This window comes from Chiroxiphia lanceolata, chromosome 6 (assembly GCF_009829145.1).
Source record: "Chiroxiphia lanceolata isolate bChiLan1 chromosome 6, bChiLan1.pri, whole genome shotgun sequence".
Classification (NCBI taxonomy): domain Eukaryota; kingdom Metazoa; phylum Chordata; class Aves; order Passeriformes; family Pipridae; genus Chiroxiphia; species Chiroxiphia lanceolata.
In genome coordinates this window covers 57,852,989-57,874,195 of record NC_045642.1, presented here as the reverse complement: position 1 = coordinate 57,874,195, position 21,207 = coordinate 57,852,989, and the positions used below count along the sequence as shown (strand labels likewise).

At 38.5% G+C, this 21,207-nt stretch overlaps 1 protein-coding gene across 2 annotated transcripts in view; it reads left to right on the top strand.

Moving 5' to 3' along the window:
- The window catches only part of BRF1 (BRF1 RNA polymerase III transcription initiation factor subunit), a 174,750-nt gene that overhangs the window by 60,525 nt on the left and 93,018 nt on the right, over window positions 1–21,207 (top strand). For both annotated transcript variants that reach the window (XM_032689975.1, XM_032689976.1), the window contains exons 4-5: window positions 10,457–10,488; window positions 19,569–19,641. In XM_032689975.1, the coding sequence (XP_032545866.1) occupies window positions 10,457–10,488; window positions 19,569–19,641 (105 nt within the window). The remainder of the gene's footprint in view (window positions 1–10,456; window positions 10,489–19,568; window positions 19,642–21,207) is intronic.

Genomic DNA, 21,207 nt, shown 5'->3' with positions numbered 1-21,207 from the left:
ATGCCAACAGAATTGCAGTATCTGTGACAAGTGAATTGCACCAGATTGCTTACTGAATACCTGAGTTTTCAGTAGGATATTGGTGTATATATTCTGGCCCCTTCCTACCCTCTCTCCCCACACACCTTGCCCCAGTAAAGGGTTTTCCTTTTATTCCTTAAGGATCCTTTCATAAAGATGAGTAACCTATAACAAAGGAGCTGACACTTGCTTTATCTTTTTTTAACAATGAGAATTGATATGTGTATTTACAAAGTGATTTTAGAGCAAATTGGTGCAAAATGTAATTAAGTATTAACCTGAATAAAGGATTTTAAAGTTCTTATAGGAGGAACCTAGGTATATATGTTGGATAATAGAGGCATGAACATTAGGACTGTCATGCTTTAAAGGAAGGGCTCAATCTGTGATATCTCTTGGATCTCTTTTTACTATAAGGAGCTGAGGATGTCTCTCAGCTCTTAAGCTCTTTTTGCATGTTTTGCACAGGGGGACAAATTTCTCTGTTGATTTGCATATCATAAACTCATTAGTTAGAACAGGATGTTGTATTTAGACAGGATGTAGCTTGGGTCTTTCAAAGGCGGGGAGATGGTCTGAAAAATAATTGTTGACCATAAAGTTAAGTTGTCTGCTGAGATATTATAGCTGAAATACATTTGGAAGGTTGTTTCTCTGATCTTTTGGAGACACTTGGGAACCTCAAAGTCAAAATGTGTGTTACAATAGTAAGATAATCAGAATATTTCAGAGCATTTTACTAAGGAAGGGGAAACTGTTGTCTTCATTATAAAAACATGATAAAAGATGGAATGTCTTTTGTCGGGCAGTGGCAAAAATGGAAACAGAAATCCAGTGTCCTGAGGCACAGCTGAGAGTCCCTCTGGGCTATGCCTTTCAGTTTCTTGGGAAAAACAGATTCCCAAAGGGAATCATTTTTTTCCCATCCTTTTGTGTAGATGAAATGCAAAGTGTATCAAATGCCTGTGACTGTATTTTCCCTGTTTAATAGATCATCTCAAAGATTTATTCTCGTAATTGAACTGTCTGAAAAGTTAGCTGCCTTTAAAGCTTCAGATTTGTTGTCTTTCTTCTGTGCAATGCAAGCTCCTCCCTCCACCTGGTTTTTTAGGCTTGTTCAAGGACCAAATTTAATCTTGTTCTATAGACCACTTTTTAAGACATAAATTTGTTTTAACTTTAAAATACAGTATATTATGTCCTTGATGGGGAATGTGTCGTGTTGAGAATTGTATTCATTTTAAGGTATGATGAAATGTCCCTTGCCCTGAAAGGTGTTTAAAATTAGTATTTGATATTTTGAAAGTTAGAAAAGCTATTGCAGTTCTTTTTCTGTTTCTTTTTTTTTAGTTCTTTTTAAGCAAGTATCTTCTCACCCTGCCAATGACAGCTAAAGGCAATATCTCCCTTGTGCATTGCTGGGAAGTAGAAGTGAAGACATGTTTGTATCTTGCATCTTGTCCACAGGTTGGTAAATTCAGACGTGCTAACTCAGTTGCTTCTGTCTGTTCATATCCCAAGATACCTGGGTAACTGTCCAAGGAGGTAATGTGAGTTTTCTACTTCCATATTGTCAAATAAACACTCCTTTGAACACTCTCCCAGTGGTACTTTAAAGTGCATGATGCATTATTCTATAATTTGGTAAAATGCTTTATTAGTAACTCATTTGGGATAAGCTGCTATTTATGAACCATAAGGCAAGCCCAATTTAGATAATATGGCTATATTTAATAAAACCCAATTTCAGTATAAACCCCAAATTTAGTATACCTCTGTGCTGTTATGGCTTATGTAGGTTTCTGCTACAATGAACATGTAGGAATCTTTTTTATATTTAGTGCAGGCATTTCTCAAGGTGAAAGCATGGGTCGAGGATCTTTTAATTCACCTATGCAGCACCTCAGTTTAGCTCCATGTTTTCCCATTCATTTTATTAAAAATATCTAAACCAGACTGCTTTGAGGAGTTCAGCCAGTGTGAAAGTGGCCTGTCATCCTGACTTCCAAACAGTGCTGATAAACTAATCCTGAGAGGCCAGTTTTCAGCTCCGTGCTGCGTTTATGTTCTGTAACAAACACAGGTGATTGGGGAAGCTACTGTGAGTTACTGTAATGCTTTTAAACAAACTTGCTTTGATTACTACAAGAGTAGTAATTAACAGTTTGGTAGCATCTGTAGAAGCGTTGCTCCATCCGTTCCCCGGGAGAGAGCCAGACGCATCCATGGAGCCATTACACCTGCTCTTTTTCCAGTGGAGTGCTGTGGGTGTGAGGCAGGGTGGGAATGCAGAGAGTTCTCCCACCTGCCTGGGTGAGGTTTTCTGATCAGCAGGAATAGACCATCAGGGGCAAAGGTATTCCTGTAGTGCCCCCTTTCAGAATACAGAGCTCCCTTTGGTGCAGTCCAGGTAATGAAATAGGTTCCTGCAGGTGCCCCCGGGCATCTGATACAGAAGGGTTTGTTCTGTCATGGTGTTGGGTGACATGTGCTGAGATGACTCTCTTAAAGGCCTTTGAGAGTGAGAAATTTAACACATCCAATTGTTGTACTTCCCACCAAAGGCCATTAAGGAGTCAGCCACCTCAGAAGGGCAGGGATGCAATTCATTCCTTTTGAAGCCCTATTTTCCCTTAAAACAAAGGCTCTAGTGTCACAGATTTTTTGCTAAACGAGTGACAGTGTTGTACGTGTGTGATATTAGATAATGGCTATGCATGGATAAATCAACTCCACTGATACAGGCAGGAAAGCAGCAGCATCTGAGTTTCTGTGCAAACTCTGCCGTGTCCCAGTGCTGGGACAGCAGCTGCTGCTCTCCCGCCCCAGAAAAGGTCTGCTGAGATAATTCTCCGAGGAGCAAGTGCTAATACCAGTGCATTAGCCTCAGTATGGGTATGAAAGCAAAGATGTAATACTTGGCTTCTGGCATGGGAAATGTAGGACACTGTGTCCACAGATTTGGTTTTATTCTGGTTTAATTGAGCACTGTAATGCTAGTTTTTTCAAAAAGTATAACTGAGTGTTTACTGTGGGTAAAACCAGAGCAGTGCTGTGATGAAGTCTCACACAAGGAACTGTGTATGTACTTAAAACAGCTGTAATCAGTTTTGAAAGATTTTGGGTTACTATAAAGAAGTTACTCTGCAGGCTTTTGTTCCTTATTTGTTTTGAGGTTTGTCTTTCAGATAAGGTAGGTCTTTGTGTTTTGCAGCAAGCTGGGGAAAACTCTGCAAACTTTAAAGAGAAATTTGAGAAGGTGGGATGGGTGACTGAGAGATTGTCTCAGGCTCTAGTTTTGATGAATGCTTTAAGCCAGTGAGAGCTGGCGCGGCTTCAGAAAGAAGTTATCTTGCTTTGCCCTTGCCTGCTCAGTCCTCCCCCAGTCCATCCCCTGCCTTCTATCAGCCCAGGTGTTTGTGCAGTTACATGAGAACTGGGGAGTTAATCCAGCTGAAAACAGGCAAAAAAAAAAGAAAAATATTTTTTTCAGGCAGTTCCTTCGGCTGGTTTGCCACGTTACTGCACAAATGGCAGCCCAGGGAAGGGGGTGGTAATGGACTAGAATCAAACTAGTTAGGGCAGGGATATTTTTCTTTTTTAATTTCTTTACATCTTTCAAAACTCTTCCATTTGGAGTTTTCTGAAAAGGCAGAGTGTCAGGCTCATGACAGTGCTGGTTTTCCTTTGCCACCTCTGAGCAGGCAGTGATTTTCCTCTGCTCCTTGTCTCTCAGCCAGCTGCTTCACGTTTCCAAACGTGTGCACTGCTGCTGGGCTGAATACTGGAGTGTCATCTCAGAATAGTTCTTCCAAATCTGCACCTCTGAGTTCTTGTGAACTTTTCTTTCACTGTTGGTACAAGAGTCATAACCTTTATAGCCTTTGTACACACGAGAGAGAACTGAACTCCTTTACATTTACTTAAATCTTCACCATCAATGTCCTCCTTCCCAGCTGCTTTTTTTTAAGCCTATTTTATTATCAAATGGTCATTCTGTGCAGATATTTGGACTGCAGTTTCATGCCTGCTTGTGTTTTCTGCAGCGATTTTACAATTTATTCTGGTTTCTTTTCCCCTTGCAGCTCGAGCTTTGCTCCTTTCCTGGTGCCTCTCTCCCATTCTCATCTGCCAGCCCTGCTCTTCTTTTAAGTTCTTCCATAGACCTTGCTTCTCCTAGCAACCTCTCTTGTTTTCCCTCACGAGCACTTGTTCAATTTACTGTTCAGGGGACGGGGTCTCTGTTTCTTGTTTGGAGACTTCTTGTTGTTTGAATACAGCCAACTGTTATTTATACACGGCCGCATCATTCAGGTTGAAGATTAACCTCATGTCTCTCACAACTTTTAAATTAATATTTACATTTTCATTCTATGCCTAAATTTTCTTTTCCCTAAGTAAATATACTAACTAGATTATCTTTCAGGAGCTTAGTATGGATATTCTTTGCATATTTTATCCCTTTGATACCCTGAATAATTGCGAGTTGACTGTACAAGCATTTTGAGACAAGAAATGTATTTTTTACTCTTTTTTTTCTTCTGTTGTGTTGCACTGTGTTATAAATTTACATGCAACTATGTAAATACTTGGCAATACCCCACAAAGCAGGTTTTTCACTAGAAGTCAGTAACACCAGGAACATGGCCTAGCCCCAGTCCTTTGAAGAGCATGTTCTCCAAGGGCAGCATTTTCAGAAGGGCTGAACGCTCGCCGCATATTCAGCCAGCCTGGCGTGCTTTTGAAAATGTTCCTCTAAATGGCAGTGACTCTGAAGACAATTATTAAGAAAAGCTGCAGCATTAATTTAGCAAAGACAGAGCTGTACATGCACTGGAGTCTGGAGGCTGAGGTAGCTCGCAGGCGTTGGATCCGTCCCGCCCGACCGGCTGCGGCGCCGGCAGCAGCCCAGTCACCCCGGATTTTGTCTGCAGCTGCTGGAGATAGAGGAGTGGAGAGCTGGTGTCAAAAGGCTAATTCAGGTTTTAGGTGAGCCAGAAAGCCACACCTCTAACCCTTTCAGTTAATGCCATGGAATCAGGCAGGCTGAAGGCAGCCAGAAATGCCTGTCTCCTTTTTTAATCTGCCTGGTGGTTGTACGATGCTGAATTACTGCTGCTAACTTTGTGTTAACTATGAGGATAGGGAGGTTGCATGAGCTGAAAGGGAACTGCTGGAGAAATGTCCTGATAGACCTGGGGAAGGAGTGCAGCACTGCTTTTTGTTCTTAAGTTGGGGATTTTAGAATACAGCATTTAGAATAATATGCTTTTATGAAACACAGCCATGCAGCTGTGTGCAAAGAAGGGAAAAAACCCACAGACCAAAATGCACTTCTTTTTATCATGCGTTAATCTACACATAAATATAATTTTTTTAATAAAATGCATTTGTGTTTAGCAGTTTTATTTACTAAATGCTGTTTTTATTTGTGTACTTAAGTGCAGCCTATGCTACGTGGACTTCTTTGCACAGACAGAATTGGAAACTGGGGAAACTTTGGAAACTGGCTCTGTAGGGTTTAAGCCTCAAGGCAAAGCTTTCTAAAGTTGTCAGAAATGAGTTTTCTACAAAAGAATTGGGTTTTGTCATTATTTTCTAATTGTTTAGTTCAGTGTCATTGGGAAGAGAAACGTTTACTTTAAACAATTAGTATTGTCAGTCAGTTTCAATAATGGATAATTAAAATGGGGAAAGTTTGTAAAGCAGCAGAGGTACAACCATGATAAGTCATAATCATAAATCATGTGATGTATGAGGGAAGGTCGTGAACTGGATGTTGAACTGAAAGGTCAAAAACTGGATTCTGGGCCAGCCAAGTACTGTCACTAGTTTTTCACCCTGGACAGTTTTCACCAGTTCTCTGTCCACCCTCCCTTTTGTGTTATCTCCATGTATTTGTTACTGAAATTCCTTCTGGGAAATTCCCATTTCTTATGTAATTTATCCAGAATCTTAAAACTGAAATTGTAAATATTTCTTTTTATTTAGAACTTGAGAAAATTTTGTTTTAACATCAGAATTATTTTAATTTTTTTTTTGCTTTTCAGCCACCTTTCCTACTAAGCTTTGTTTTTCTGATTGCAGCTAGCTGAATTGCTGTTGTTGAGTACAGAGAGTGAGTTTATGTTTAAATATTTTATATATTTAATGGATCTGCTTTTAGTTTTTGTGAGAAATAGCATTTTAGCTTAAGGTGAAAAAAGGTGACACTTCATTATGGGCAGCAGGGCTCTTATGGATGTCAAATTTCTTCTGAGTGGCTTGCAGTCACGATTCCTTGGCATTAGTTCTCCTTCCATGGTATGGCTGCTTTAAAATAAGTAAAAATGTTCTGAGAGTAACTTATGAAAACTAACTAACTAAAATAAATACTAGACTCTTTGTCTTCTCCCTGCTTCCTATATATGCCTGTGTCTCCCAGATATGACATCCTACATAGTGGAAGAATTTTTACTCAGTAGCTTGAAATAATCTCTTTGAAGGTTTCCTGATTATTGTAGATTGTCAGGCACTAAAATAAAGATTTATATTTTTTAAAATTTATTTTTAGTAGGGGTAACAACTCTATTGGAAATGATAGTTGTTATTTTAGCAGCATCTTCCACAATTTATTCCTGCATCTCTCTATATAACTTTGCAAATGGCAGATTTGCCTCCTGGTAAATGTTGCTATTGAAACAAAAGGTGATTTTGCTGCACATTAGTACTTTAGGATTGCTGGAATATGTAAAATGTAGGTCTGTCTGAAGCACAAATGCATGCTTGTTTTGGTATTTTGGGGTTTAGGTTTCCGGTACTATTCATTTCATCATGAACTTTTGTTTCCTCTGGTGCTGAGAATGAGATCATTATTACTGTGATTCATGGAGCTCTCACATTATCCACAGATTACTGGATTATAAAGGCAGAAAGGGAGCATTCTGGCTACTCAGTCTGACCTCTTGCATCACGTTGGTGAAATGATTCCCTTGAATTTAATATTTTGCTGTAAAGCTTGTAGATTCATCTCATCTTGATTTAGATATTTCTAGTGATGGGCAGTCAGTTGCATACCTTAGTGAAATTTGCTTAAAGAATGAATAGCAAAGGAAAAACAGTTAAAACTGTTAGTGCATTTGCTTTTTCTTTTCCTTTTTTTTTTAATTGGGTGCATTCATAAACTAAATCCCCTTGTGCCCTGTTATTTTGTATGTGTATATTTACAATATCAGTAGCTGTCTATCCCTTTGAGAGCCTTTCCATGTGGGTAGCAGTCTCCATATGTAACATGAACATTGTTTTCTTTCAGCCTCAAAGAAAACATTTATCTTATGATTGTATAATTTTTGAATACATATTAAGTATTATCTGCTGTTTTCAGCTGTTGTTGTACGTTCTCCTGAACTGTTCCAGCTCTGAAAAGGAGTTTGAAAACAACGGCCTGTTTTTACAACCACTTCCTGCTGATAATCGTGCCCACAATATTCATAGTAAAGGCCAACCCAGTGCTACTGCATGACTCAAGTTTCCCCTTTTGATTTAATGTAGCAGCTACACATCTAATCAGGGAGAGAGATTGCTGGAGGCTACCTTAAATGAAATCCAGAAACGCCACATTTTTACTGTGACCTTTGCTTGCAGTTTCAATGGACACTTGAACTAACTTCTCTAAGGAGCAAAGGCACTGTATGTTAAAGCATCTGTGGTGTAGCTCTAAATTGACTCAGAGCTGCCTGAACCCTGCAAGTGAATTTCCCAGCTCCTTAGCTCTGATCTTGTGTCACTGTAAATGCATGCAATGCTTTCTGTTTCTTCTTGGACAAAAAGGTGGGGTTGTTTTCCTTACAGTAATAAAGTCTGAGCACTTGTACTATGTTAATAAGTTTAGATATTCTGCCAAAGTGTGTTTAACAGTTTGAGGGGGATGAAGAATACTCTGCTATACAGGTTTCATGACTGTAACTGAAATGCCTTGGTTAGAAAAGTAGCTCTCTGGCTCACTTTAGATCTGAATTAGCCTTTGGCACTGATGCTCTTTCTGAATCCTCCTCCAGTGACAGCAGCCAGGCTCTAGGACTACTCAGTTGCTCACTTTGGTGCCTCAATAACCTATGAGCTGGTTTTCTTTTGGTGTTTTTGTTTGTTTTTTTTCCTCCTAAATTGTAATGAGGTCTGTCAGATATTTTGTCTCAGTGGTGAAGGTATCTCAGGGTGGGCACAGAATAACCAGACACTTCAAGTCAATAATGAACAATTTTAAGACCTAGAATATTTCTTGAGCACAAAATTGGCATAGTGATTTCTTCCTAGATCTGTTTGATGAGCTGACAATTATTGTGGTTCCTTGGCAATTGCATTGCTAAAAGTCTTTCCTTTTTCTCTCTCTTTACAATTTCGAAAAAAAAGTTGCACTGAATTCAGTATTGCTCTGTGTAGATTTTCAAGCTATATATTTTACAGATGGTTTTTGTTTGCAATTTCTTTACTGTGTTAAAATTTCAGATTACTTTAATCTCTTGCATAATACTACCTATAATGGATTTTCGATTTTTTTTTCAGAGCCATGCTGAGTTTTCAGCTAATTAACTATCCAGCTATGCTGTGGTTTTTAATGCGGGAATTAATTTTCACCAAGTAATATTAACATAATGTATTGAATTTTGTAACAAATTTGGAGTGTATTCTTACAATTTCAAATGCAAAATAAGGGTAGAAATGCTCAAGGATAAAAGTTCTTAGCGAGGAAAATGTTTATGTATAAACTGATTACGCTATCTGAATTACTCTCCTTCCGTGACTGATAATGTTGAGGAGAAATGTGTACTGTATTACTCTGGCATACTTTAAGAAAAACACTCACTAATACTTATGTTACCACAGTAGGTACCAAACTATACTGATGTCCCTGCATTTTATTTAATACTGGACCTCTTAACACTTGCTTCATACACTCAAACTCACGTACAGCCCTGCATACATGTTTTCGTTGCCTGCTTCACTCTCTCTCTCTCTCTCCTTCTCTCATACTTTACCTTGACACTCCTTTTAATAATAAAACCAGAACCCTTTTACAGCATGTGAGCCACACCTGAGCAGCTGATAGGAGATCCGGCATGTGTTCATTAACAGCAGCAAGGAGGCTACCTTTGCACTTTAAGCTTCGTGGTGCTTGGGTTTGGGTTTTTTTTTTCTATTTGGATACTGTTAAGACAATGCATTTATAAGTGTGCTTACTTTCAGTAAAATCTAATGGGAGCTTGTAGTGGTTTGGCTTGCTTTTTAACTATTGTGTGTTCCAAGTGTGCCCATAATGAGTAGTAGATGGTGACCTCATGTTTTGTAGTAGCACAGGATATGATGAAGGGAGTGAAAGCTCAAAGGTAACAGGTGATTTGCTTGGCTGGAGAAGAGAGTAGGCAAAGCAGCTTTCCCTTTCCAGCTCTTTGACAGGTCCTCCTAGAAGAGGGCAAAAGAAACTTATTTCAGTTTTCTTAGTTTGCTCTTCCATCTGTGTTTCTGGAATCCTGGATGATGCTTTATATTCTTAAGTGCAATAAGAGTATTCTATCTTGATGCTACTATTGGGTTATTGTTATCACAGAGTAATACAATGGTTTGGGTTGGAAGGGATCTTCAAGATCATCTCGTTCCAACCCCGTGCCATGGGCAGGGACACCTTCCACCAGACCAGGTTGCTCCAAGCCCCATCCAGCCTGACCTTGAACACTTGGGATGGGACATCCACAGCTTCTCTGGGGAACCTGTTCCATTGCCTCACCGCCCTCCCAGTAAAGAATTTCTTCCTAATATCTAATCTACACCTACTCTCTTTCAGTTTGAGTTCATTCCCCCTTTTCCTGTCAGTACATGCTCTTCTCCATCTTTCCTGGAAGTTCCCTTCAGGTACTGGAAGGTGCAAATTAGGTCACCGTGAAGCTTTCTCTTTTCCAGGCTGAACAATCCCCATTCTCTCAGCCTTTCCTCACAGAAGAGGTGGTCTTTCCCTCTAATCATCTTGGTGAACTAACTCTAATCATCCTCTGAACTCGCTCCATGTCCTTCCTGGGGACCCCAGAGCTGGATGCAGCACTGCAGGTGGGATCTGACCAAAGCAGAGTAGAGGACCCAGTTACCACTGGGTGTCTTTCTTAGGCTGAAGGATATGGTGAGTATTTTAGGTCACATGGAGTGTTGGCTTGTTCCTTGAGACCATCACTTCACATAGCCAACTTGTGCAGTAAATTCAGCAGGTGCTGGCAGGGCTTTTTGGGCAGCCAGACTTTTAACTGGATGTTGGTTGTTAACATAAGTGGTGCGTTGAAGTACCTAACCAATATTTGCTTTCTTTGACAGTTAAACCTGGGTTTAGTTCTTCCCTTTTTTTGGTTTGCTGATGAAATTAGGAAATAGTGTCACATTCAACAAGCATGTATATTCCTTGACTTCTTCACAGACATGTTACTTGACCTCAGTGACCTTCTTCAGGTATTGTACCTTTTTTTTAATTTGACTTTTTTTTTTCAATTGTTAAACTTCGGGATGTTTTAATTTTTCTCTATAAATTCTGAGTGGAAAATCACTGGGTTTGTAAATCTGAGTAATTGTTCAGTAAAATTAAAAGTCAAAAATATTTGCTTGCTTTTATTGCTACCAATAACATACCAAGAGTTAGTATGATCCTTTCAGAGTCACAGTGGCACAGGGTCAGATGTTACATATTTTTAAAACAACAGTTGTTGAAGACAGAAATAACCTTTTTGGTAGGTAATTCTGTGTAAATGGATTCGTGCTCTACAGAAACATGTTTTATAAAATGTATTTTGAGAGAAATACGAACTTGCTCTCTGTGTGGAAATAGAAAGCTCCACTGACATATGTTGCCTTACCCTCATTCTCCCTGTTACAACTGTTTTACATACAATGTGAGTAGGTTAGTTGCATCTATTTTTGTCCTCCCAGCTGTCTTGGTAAATGGCATCCCTCTGAAGACTATTTATTGCTTGCAGCAATCTGCTGGAATTGCAATAATCAAATGAATCTTTAATTCTTAAAATGAGTAACTTTTTTCTCTTTTCTGAACTCTTATTGAATTATTTTGATTACTCACAACCAAATACTGCGTGTGTAGAATGGGAGGTTCATTTCCTTCCAAACACAAGTCATTTTTCATGGTGAGGATTTTGAAATAGAATGATCACAGTAATATGAAGAATAGTCACAGAATGTGAAGAAGAGGTATTGTATCTGTAAGAGATGAAAAAAGAAGTCTTGTCAGCAGGAACAGACAAGAAAGATTGAATGATTTGTCTTTTCCCCTGTGTACATTCCATCCAGAAAAGATGCTGAGATGGGGCATATGAAGACCAAAAGGTTAAAGAGGGGTAACTGAGGAGATGGGAGAGACAGAAGTACACTAGTAGTAGAGAAATTATCAACTCCTGAAAGAGAAAAATCCAAGATTTCAGTATCTTGATCTGCATTTAACTATGTGAAGGCTTTTGATGAGCTCTACTTTATGGCTTCTTCAAGGTGAATCTGAGCAAACAAGAATGTTAACTGTTATTGTTAACTATAGCTAGCCAGAAAGTCCTGTTTAAGAATGCAAAAAGGAGCTTTTCAGGTTCTAGCTTGATTTTCTTTTCTCCCACCCCAAGTCTGTTAAAAAAAAATCAAACAAACAAAAACCCCCAAACAAAACCACAAACCAAACAAAAAAACCACAACAACAAACCAAGCCAAAAATAAATAAAAAAATTAAAATATAAAAAAAACAAACACAAAAAAACCCAAACAGCACCTGGGTGGCAAAACATTTATGGCCCAGGCAGAAAACTTCAGTACATTCTGCTTTAGGTCAGCTTATACCCACAGATTATGTGCCTAAAAAAGAATTAGTTTATTAGAATTAGTTCATTAGGTTGTACTGTTTGACCTTGAAGTGCCTCTTTTTTTCAAGAACAGCTCTCCCATCCTGAAGTTGGGATATGAATGTCATTAAGGAAGAAGAAAAGTTGTGAGCAGTAGTAGTAGTAGCAATGGTTTTATATTTCCAAAATATTTAACTTGTTCAGACTCATCTGTACAAAATATGTCATACTGGTCCAGGTAACTGTTTTTCTTGGTAAAATGAGAAAGGTGTCGATTTTACATCACAAAAAAAATCACATGTGAAAGTCTAAAAAGCTACTGCTGACCTGCACCAAGTCTTGCTTAGCTGCTAATAAGCAAATGTTGAGATTTTTCTTCAGTGTTCTCCTTGATGCAGCTCAGTTACTGTGGGAGGTGAGGGACCTGCAGGGCTGCTCATCATCTGACCACAGGATTTTTTTGAAGAAAGTCACCCAGTGAAGCATCCTTAGGGAGTATCTTCATGGAGGCTACTGACTGAATTACTGAACACCCTGAAATAGGTTTCAGTGGATTTGAGGGGGTAAAGATCATAGAATCATTAAGGGTGGAAAAGACATCTCAGATCACCGAGTCCAACCATCATCCACCACCATGTTCACCACTTAACCATGTCCTCATAACAACCTGTCGTGTATTGTTTCATCTAAAAGCAAAACAGAAAGAAAGCTGCGTAACTCTGGCTACCAGCAAAAAAGATAACTGAAAGCCTGTGGAAAAAGGCCATTTATTGCTGCCTTTTGCCATCTTGCAGCTGGGAACAGTCTTAGCTGTGCCATTCTGCATCACACTTAAGGCACCCTCCACATCAGTGACCTTCAAGCAGTGTCTTGCAAGCACCGGTAGAGCTAAAGCTCTCTGGAGCTCACAACATAGGTATCAGCTAGAAGTAAGAGTAGTATGAAGATCTGAATCTGCTGTTACCTGCAACTCAGTATTTAATGACCTGTTGTATTTGTATTCTTTCTCTCTTGCTGATCTGTTTAGCATTTAAAAAAAAAAAAAAAGGTGTAGAGGAATTCCTAAGCATGACCTCTCAGGCTCTGGTTTGTACTCATTGTACAACCTCTCTTCCTGGCTCTACTGAGTTGGTTTGGGATTTAACATCATTAAAAAAATAAAAAGCTGTCCCCTACAGTGTAATGTGCTTTTAGATAGTATTGTGCTGCTAAAACTTCACATTAGAGGAGCCTAATTTTCACTGTTAATGGCAGTCTGTTTAAGAAGTCTTATCTGTTTTCCTCTTATGCTGATGACTGGGATGTGGGAGTTTGTCTTGTTCCACTGAAGAAGAACTGCATTTCACAGTAGTTTTTGGAGTTTTAACATTGCTGTCACCTTGGGAAAAGCCAAAATGCAGGGTTTTTTGTTTTTTTTTTTTTTGTTTTCTTTTTAAATTGGAAAGGCAATTTCTTTGGTACTTTTTTCTCCTGTTTTATCTTCAGGTGAAATATATCCTATGTCTTGGAAATCTCCTGTTGGAAGTGTTGTCAGATCAGTATGCCTCTGATACATTTGGACTTTAAAGCATGATCTGAAGTGAACTGAAAATGTCCAGACCACTTCCTCGTGCTGAGCAGTCCTGCTGCTTGTTGATTGAGTTGGAAGGACGATCAGTCATCAGTCTCTGACAGGGAAAGTACTTGCTTATATTTTCAGATACTACATTTTACTTGCAAATATAGTCCTTAGAGAGGTCTGTAATCAGGCCTTTTGTTTGCGTTTTTGTTAGTCCAATCTGAGCGACAGGCCTGGCTTGTTTAGGAGAGCTGTGAAGCTTGTCTAGCCTTGGCCAAGTTCTGAACAATTTAGGTTTGTTCCTGTGTTTCAGAGCATCCCATTCCTTGCACCTGGGGAATTATTTGGCTGAAGTTTTACTTTGGTGTGGTGAAACTCTGCCTTTTGCATCCTCAGAAACGGCCGTTTCTTTTTTAGTCTGTTGTTCCACTGTCATGGTCTTTGCAATGTGATCATAAAAGACTTGGGGGAGAGGTGTTGGCAATGCTTTGATCTCCAGTTTCAGCCTAGTAGAATATAATTTCTGGTGTGCCTTGTGGTGTGTCCTGCTGTTAAACAAGGCTGATGCTCACTGACGAGATGTTGGACTCCTGAAGAGCCAGGCTCTTCACAGGAGGGCGCAGCAGGAGAATTATCAGCAACAGACATAATTAATTAAAGTGAGATGATTATCTGATATCAAGAAGTTTTTTCACCATGAGGACAGCCAAGTGGGGAAACAGGTTGCTCAGAACAGTTTTGAAGTCTTTATCCATGAAGGTTCCCAAGATCCAGAGCAACCCGGTGTGTAATGTGGCTGATCCTGCTTGGACCAGGAGGTTGGGCTGGAGACCTGCTGAGATCCATTCCAACCTGAATTACACTACAGCTCTAGGTAAGGGAAGAGGGTGCACAAGAAGTGAAAATCAGTAACTGGTACTTGCTTGGTCTAGTCTTCCTTTGGCCTCTCTTCCACTTCAAACCACAACTCTCATCCCTATTTCTTTATCTTCAGTTTGTCTAGTCAAGTAACAGTACTTTTTTGTCCAGAAGGATTTTTATTGACAGGTTTTTTTGGACACTTGTTTTCATTTATTTCATCTAAAGGCAGCATTGGCCTCCCTCATTCCTCCATGCTTGTTGGAAATCAGTACTTTTTGACTCTCTTGCATAGATAGCATGATAATGGCTTATTGTACTGCTGTGGTGTTGGAGGAAGAACTCTAGGACTGTGATGAGCAAAAGGAGACTCTCCCTTTGGAGTCCCCAGACTGAAGGCAGCTCTTTAAAGCACAGTATGAGAGGAAGCTGCTTAATTTTGATTTGTGTCTCTTTTGAATGACAGCCTGACCAGCTGGGTTTGGTGAATGTTTGTAGTTTTGTGTGTTGCCTTTTGACTGTTCTGATTGCAATATGGATCCAAAAAATAGGAATTTTCAGTTTATTGTATGGAGAAAGGTAAAACAGAGTATTCTTTTAAAGACTCTACTCATTTGCTTCAGTTTTTAATACTCTTTGTTCATTTAAAGTTATTAACATGTTGACTGCATTTGCCTTTATTGCCCCTATGCAAATTGCCATGTTGATTGAGTTAATTTAAACAACCTGGTTGGGACCTTCAGGCATTACTACACTAGAAATGTTAATAATGAATCAAATAACCACAGGTGCCTCTTTCCCCAGCAACAGACACTCTCCTTAAAAACTCATTTGCTTTTCATGCTTGCTTAATTATTTAGGCAAGCAGCCATGGATGTTTCACAGTGTGAATTCTCACTGTGTTCCAACTGCCCGGTCTTTGTCTTTCTAAAAGACAGAATATCTTAACCACTGTCACCATTTGTAATACTTCTCCAGAATGCCACAGTATGGTCTTGAAAAGCCCTTTTGGAAATTGCTTATAGCAAAAGAGTTATTGGTTTATAAATTTATGGAACTTACGGTCAAGCAAAAACTTCTTTCATTCAATGGTGGCAGCTTTATTTTTTTCCACTGCCCAGAAGTTAACGTGACCCAGTAATTGTATGAATGAGAGACTCCCTCTTTCCCAAAGAGAGTTTAAAATTCGGGAAGGTATTAGACTGATGAATTCCTGTGTTACTGGAAACGAGGTATTTGTTGTTATTTCTAGAAGTGGAAGTATATTGGTATTTGTGAAGAGATCAGACATGATGTGAAAGCAAGAGAAAATTATGAAAGGATAAGAGTCCCTCTGGAAGTGTCCCTTTGAAATCTGTCTGATGACTGACAGATGTGAAATGAAAAGGCTGTCTCCAAAAAGTACTGTGAAGGGCAAAGAGCATAACAAGTAGAAGGATCTTGTTGTCAAGATGTAACTGAATAATTGGAAGCCATTCCTTCCCTGAATGCTCCTTTTAATTAACATAATGTGTTTGATAATGAGAGCAGAAATTAACTATTGGTAAAGGACAACATCTTAGCGAACCTTAAGGTCTCTTGTAAAAACAGGTTTTTGCAGTGCCTTGGTGAGCACATACTTTTTGGCTGAAAAATGTCTTCCTGCTGAAGAATCTACTTGTTTTTTTAAAGAAAAACCAACTCAGTGACAGGTCTATATGTATCCCCTCTGACAGAGGTTGACACCCATCTGTTGTATCAGGTGTTGATGCTGAAACCTAGTGATTGCATCAAGTTTAGGAAATTCTAATATCTGATGAAAATTTGCGGAAAAAGAGGAACGTCTTATGAAAGTGCATAAACCATTGTTTCACTTTGACAGTTTTGATTGGGGAGAGTTTGGGGAAATACTGTTTTTCAGTAGGATCCTTTTAAATTAAGGGGGAAAAGAGGCTGAAATTGATGTGATAAGCTCTAAAGCTGCACCAATTCAAGTTTAAGCCAGAGACATCGTTTTAGAAGGGCATTTTTGTTTATTCACCATTCTAAGAACTCATATAAAATTAGGTTTTATAAATGCAAATGTCATATGATTCTAAATTTGGAGCATTAAGCTTTTGATGGATTGGAGTATATGAATTTTTATAAGAAGTTCTTAATGAAGAAAGAACTAGAAATTAAAGTAGGCCTCTAAATTAATTCTCTTAATTTTCTAAGCTTAATGGAGTGCAAAAAACCATACAAATGATGAGAAGTAAAGAGAGGCCCTCTCTACATGCCTATTGTTTATCATATCTCCTCTGTTGCAGGATCTGTGTGTGCACGTAATACTGAAATTAGCAATAGTGGCATAAAATTTTAGAGAAAGAGCAGTCTTCCAGTAAACCCAGAAGTTCTTAAATATCATGTTTTAGCAGCTCAGTGGCATTACAGATTCCTGGGTGAGCCTTATGCCACCTTTAATTTCTCATTTACGAGAAACGTCCCAGAACCTGTCAATATCTGGTCAATTTTTAAAGTTGAGAAGCATATTGTTTGAGAGGGCCTTAAGTTGTTGTTTGTTTTTTTTTCCCTACTGATTTGCCAGGAAAACTAAAAGCAAGTAAATGTTCTTCATTCTTTTTGTGATTTTTTTTTTCCCTAGCATTAGGAATGTGTGAGCTTCATGAGGAAGACCATGTAGAGCATGTAATTCGCTGTATATTTTGCTTTCTTTCTAAATTGGTAGTACCCAGAAACTACAAAGAAATGTGCTTGTGATCAAAAGAAAGAAATTCCCTGATGTACCATTTCTATTTGCATTTATTATTTTGTGCAAATACACTGACTACCCCTTGAAGTCAGTCATAAAACACTGAAGATATGAGTGAAGTGGAAAAGCAGGTTAGATTTAGTGTATTACTTCTCAAATAGACTCTGGATCAGGAGGCTCTTAGGCTAAGGAGAGAAAGATATAAAGTCATTGAGCACATTTATTATGCATTTGTCTTTGCTTTAGATTTAATTTGGCACCCCTTTTGATTGTTAGAACTTCACTTAAAAAAAAAAACCTTCTTCTTTATGCCTCTTCATATTTATTTGTTCTTTATTATTGCATTTACGGAAAGTTTGCCTGGGAGGAGTTTCTTAGAGAGTGACATCGTTTGATGGAGACAAACATCACGTATTTGGATGTCGTGACAAGCAGAAAGATTAGAAGGATAAATACTCATTTTGAGTTTTGGGTTTTTTTTTCTAGACTAAAATGAAAGAACTAGATGAGTTTGTGAAGCCTCTAATGGAAACATCATATCTCCTTGGCTCCACTGAAGTAACGTTATTGATTTGTGCGGTGAAATCGTCCTTGCAGAACACGATCTAAGTGATGAGGTTTAAGATTTATAGTAACTTGGTCGGCCAGCTTAGAAGGCTGAAACTACAGCCAAACCCTCATTCTTTATGTTAATATTTTTTTAGACAAAAGGTCAAAACAAGCCATTTCGAGCTTGCAGTGAGTCTAAAGCCAACTGAAACACTGCAGATACTTTGCTGTAGCCATATCTGTTCTGTCTATGGCTGATGGAAAGTCACACGCTCTCAGACTCCAGTATGAATTGCCAGATTCAGTAGGTGCTTATTTTTCTGTATGAAACTTGGTGACTTATTTCCTAGAAAATATACTTCTTATTCAGAGGTTATATTTTGTTCACATCCTTCCCATAGAATAGTGCTTCTGTGTTGTCTGCTATTTTCAGGAAAAAAAAGGACAGTAAAGTTTAAGGCTGTACTTTTGCGTCTTCTAGGCTGGTCCAACCATTGGTCAGATGCAGCATGGAAGGTATTCACCACTTTTCACTAAATATGGAATGAATTACCATCATATCATATGTACTTGATTGCACAGTCACTTTCAGGGCACGTGATCATTCTGAGGATTTCTTTGAAGTTCTCATTTCTAATTTTTTTTTTTTTTAAATTTGAGAAAAATACATGTCAAGAAGACTTTCACATAAACATTTTGAAGTACTAGGTGCAAATGTATCAGTTGTTTGGGGTTTTATTTTTGTTGTTGTTTAAATATATATATATTTATTTTTGCTAGGTTGGTAGAAGCATATATAAACTTGGGAGGAAAGTCTGCTTTTAAACTAACGTTGGCAAAGCTCTTTGATGAAACCAAAAGAGATTAGTAACAGTTTTTTAGTTCCATAGGCTTGCACCATGTTCCACAGTTCAGTTGGGTAATTGACTGCTTGGTAAATGCCTTTATTATCCAGGCATAGGAAAGAGAGGGGCAGTTCTGTTGTATAAAAGCCATAGAGTATATACTATCCTTAAGAAAAACCCCAAACCTATTTGTTGGGAGTGTAGGAGGATGGAGTTTTTTATACTAACCTTGACCTTTACATATGCCTTGGGGGGGAGCAAGGTGTTCACGGAGCTCTGTGGGAATGTTTGGGACTGATAGGGAACTGGAGTATATCCTGCCTTTCTTGCTGACCACAAAAACACATCTTAAGATAGAGAAAGAAAACTTCCTCAGACTTGTAAAATACAAATGTAGTTGCCTATGCTATAAATTGCAAATCAGAGTATGAAGAGTAACTCCTCCCCTCAGTTTACATCCTCCTGGGTGCAGCACTGAAGGGGAGAGGAGGGGAGCAGAGCTCTCTCCCTGGAGCCTGAGCAGAACTAGTGTGGTTTAAAGCTTTTCTGAATCTATTTTTTTTTATTATTCTTTTTTTATATTCCTAATGTTTTTAATGTGATCTGGGCCAATGTCCAAACAGTAAGAGATGACAAATAACCCTTGGGGCATGCAGAACCACTCCTTGATTTGGTGGAAAGTTTGGCGTGTGCTTATGCAATACTTAATTATCCCACTACAGATGATCTTGCAGAACTGAAATTTGCACTGACTTGTGAGTATTTGCTCAGGTTTTGTAATGTTACAAGATAAATGACACTTTATATATACTGATATTATATTGAAGTCTACTTAATGCCTTATGATTTTAGGTGACAACTGAAAAACTATACTACAGAGCAGCACTGAACCCACTGAAGAACATGATGAGCAACTTTTTTTATTTTTTTCAAGATAAATTTATGCTTTGATTTACAATGCTAATTTGTGCAGATTTTGACAAGCACCAAGTATTATCCTATACCTATGAATATCACTTGTATTACTTCAATTGAATTTTTTTAAAGCGGGTTGTTTAGGATTCCAAAATTGGGGTTTTCTTATTTCCATATAAGTGTTCTATTAAAAACATTTGTGGTTTAAGATTTAAATAATTATTTTTTTTGTCTTTTAATAGGTGAATGTCTATGTGCTGGGAAAAACTTTCCTTCTGTTGGCCAGAGAACTCTGCATAAATGCTCCAGCCATAGGTATTTTTTTTTATGAGTTGACTTTTGACTATTTGAGTGTGGTTTTTGCATGATTACTTGACAAAAATATGTATGTATGAATGTATATATATACATAGTACTGTGTGCTAAATATCCAAGTAGTAACTTTAAAATGAAGCTGGAATCAATCCAGGCAGAAGAGCATTGCTGACTGTAAGAGCCTGTTCTCCTTTATATAAGAGAACAGGCTTTATGTAAGAGGTGTTTTGGAACTAGATGCTATTTTCTTTTGCAAATAATTTTGTTGCTTTTTCTGAGAGTCATTTAGGCCATCCTAAGACAATGGGCTGATGTGTAACAAATTTGTGTGTGTCTGCAAGCTTGCACAGGCCTATCACGCTTCACTTCCACAGATGTAACATTTCATAAACATTTGATAAACATTTGCCAAATTTACTATCTGTCCATCACCTGTAGGTGAGGTGTTCCATGCTCGAAATACAAGTGGCTTGATGGAAAATGAGGAGCAACTTTTTCCAAACATGTGAATAACTTTAATAAGTCAACGCTGAAATCATAATCGTGATAGGAAGGTGGGTTTTAACCTGTCAAAAGGCTAAAAACACTGTTGTCTAGGCTGTGGCTTTTAAGCCAAGGGAATTTGTGCCAATTCCAGTTAAAAGAGTGCGTTTACAGTGAGGTCTTGTGACTCTTATCCACCTCTGTTCAGGAATTATCTTCATGTTATCTTTACCCACTCTTACTCCCACTCTCCTTAATCTGTACTGAGAGAATCAGATGTCTGTGTTGAAGAACAACACACACACACACCCCCTTCAGCTGTACTCAGCTGGCACTGAACTGCTGCCTTTGCAGCAAGAGAACCAGCAGCTCTTGCTGAACATCACCTGTGCAGCTGTTGGCCATCCTGGTGTGCTGGCTTTGTCTGGTAGAAAGTTCTTGTTTTCAATAATTCAGTTCCCTTCTTATTTTTCATTACTTTTTTTTTTTTTTGAGAGAACAGGCAGAATTTGTATTGCAGCTTAGCTTCAAGGTGAAAATTAATGCAGATTAGAAAAAGGCAAACAAGAAATGTTAGCTGTAGAGGTACTTGTTGTACATGGGAAAAATATTGGTTTAGACTGCTGTTTGAGTATTCTTTACAAGGTCATTACAAGAAGAGAGATTTACAGAAACCAGTAGGTATTTCTAATTGGCTCATCTGTAATGATTGTCTGACACTTGAGAAAAAAACACCTACTTTTATCACTCTCTGAGAAAAGGGTACTAGCATAAAATGACTGCTGATAGTGCATGAGACTATGCAGAAGGGGGGGAAGATCCAACAGTTTTTGTTTAAGAGGGCTTATTTCTAATTAGCACTCTTGAGTGAACCCAAAGACCATTTTGCAATTATTTCTCTACTGTCTGCTGCTAAATATTGTAAGGACAGGATGTAAATTTAGACGGTGGCTGCCAGTATTACAGCTCTGGGCTAAATCTGTGATGGAGCCTGTCACTGAATTAAGCTTCATCTGTATGTCTTGACTCTAGCCTTTCAAATGGGGTACAGTTTGGACAGGTGCAAGTGGCAGTGTTGCTGTT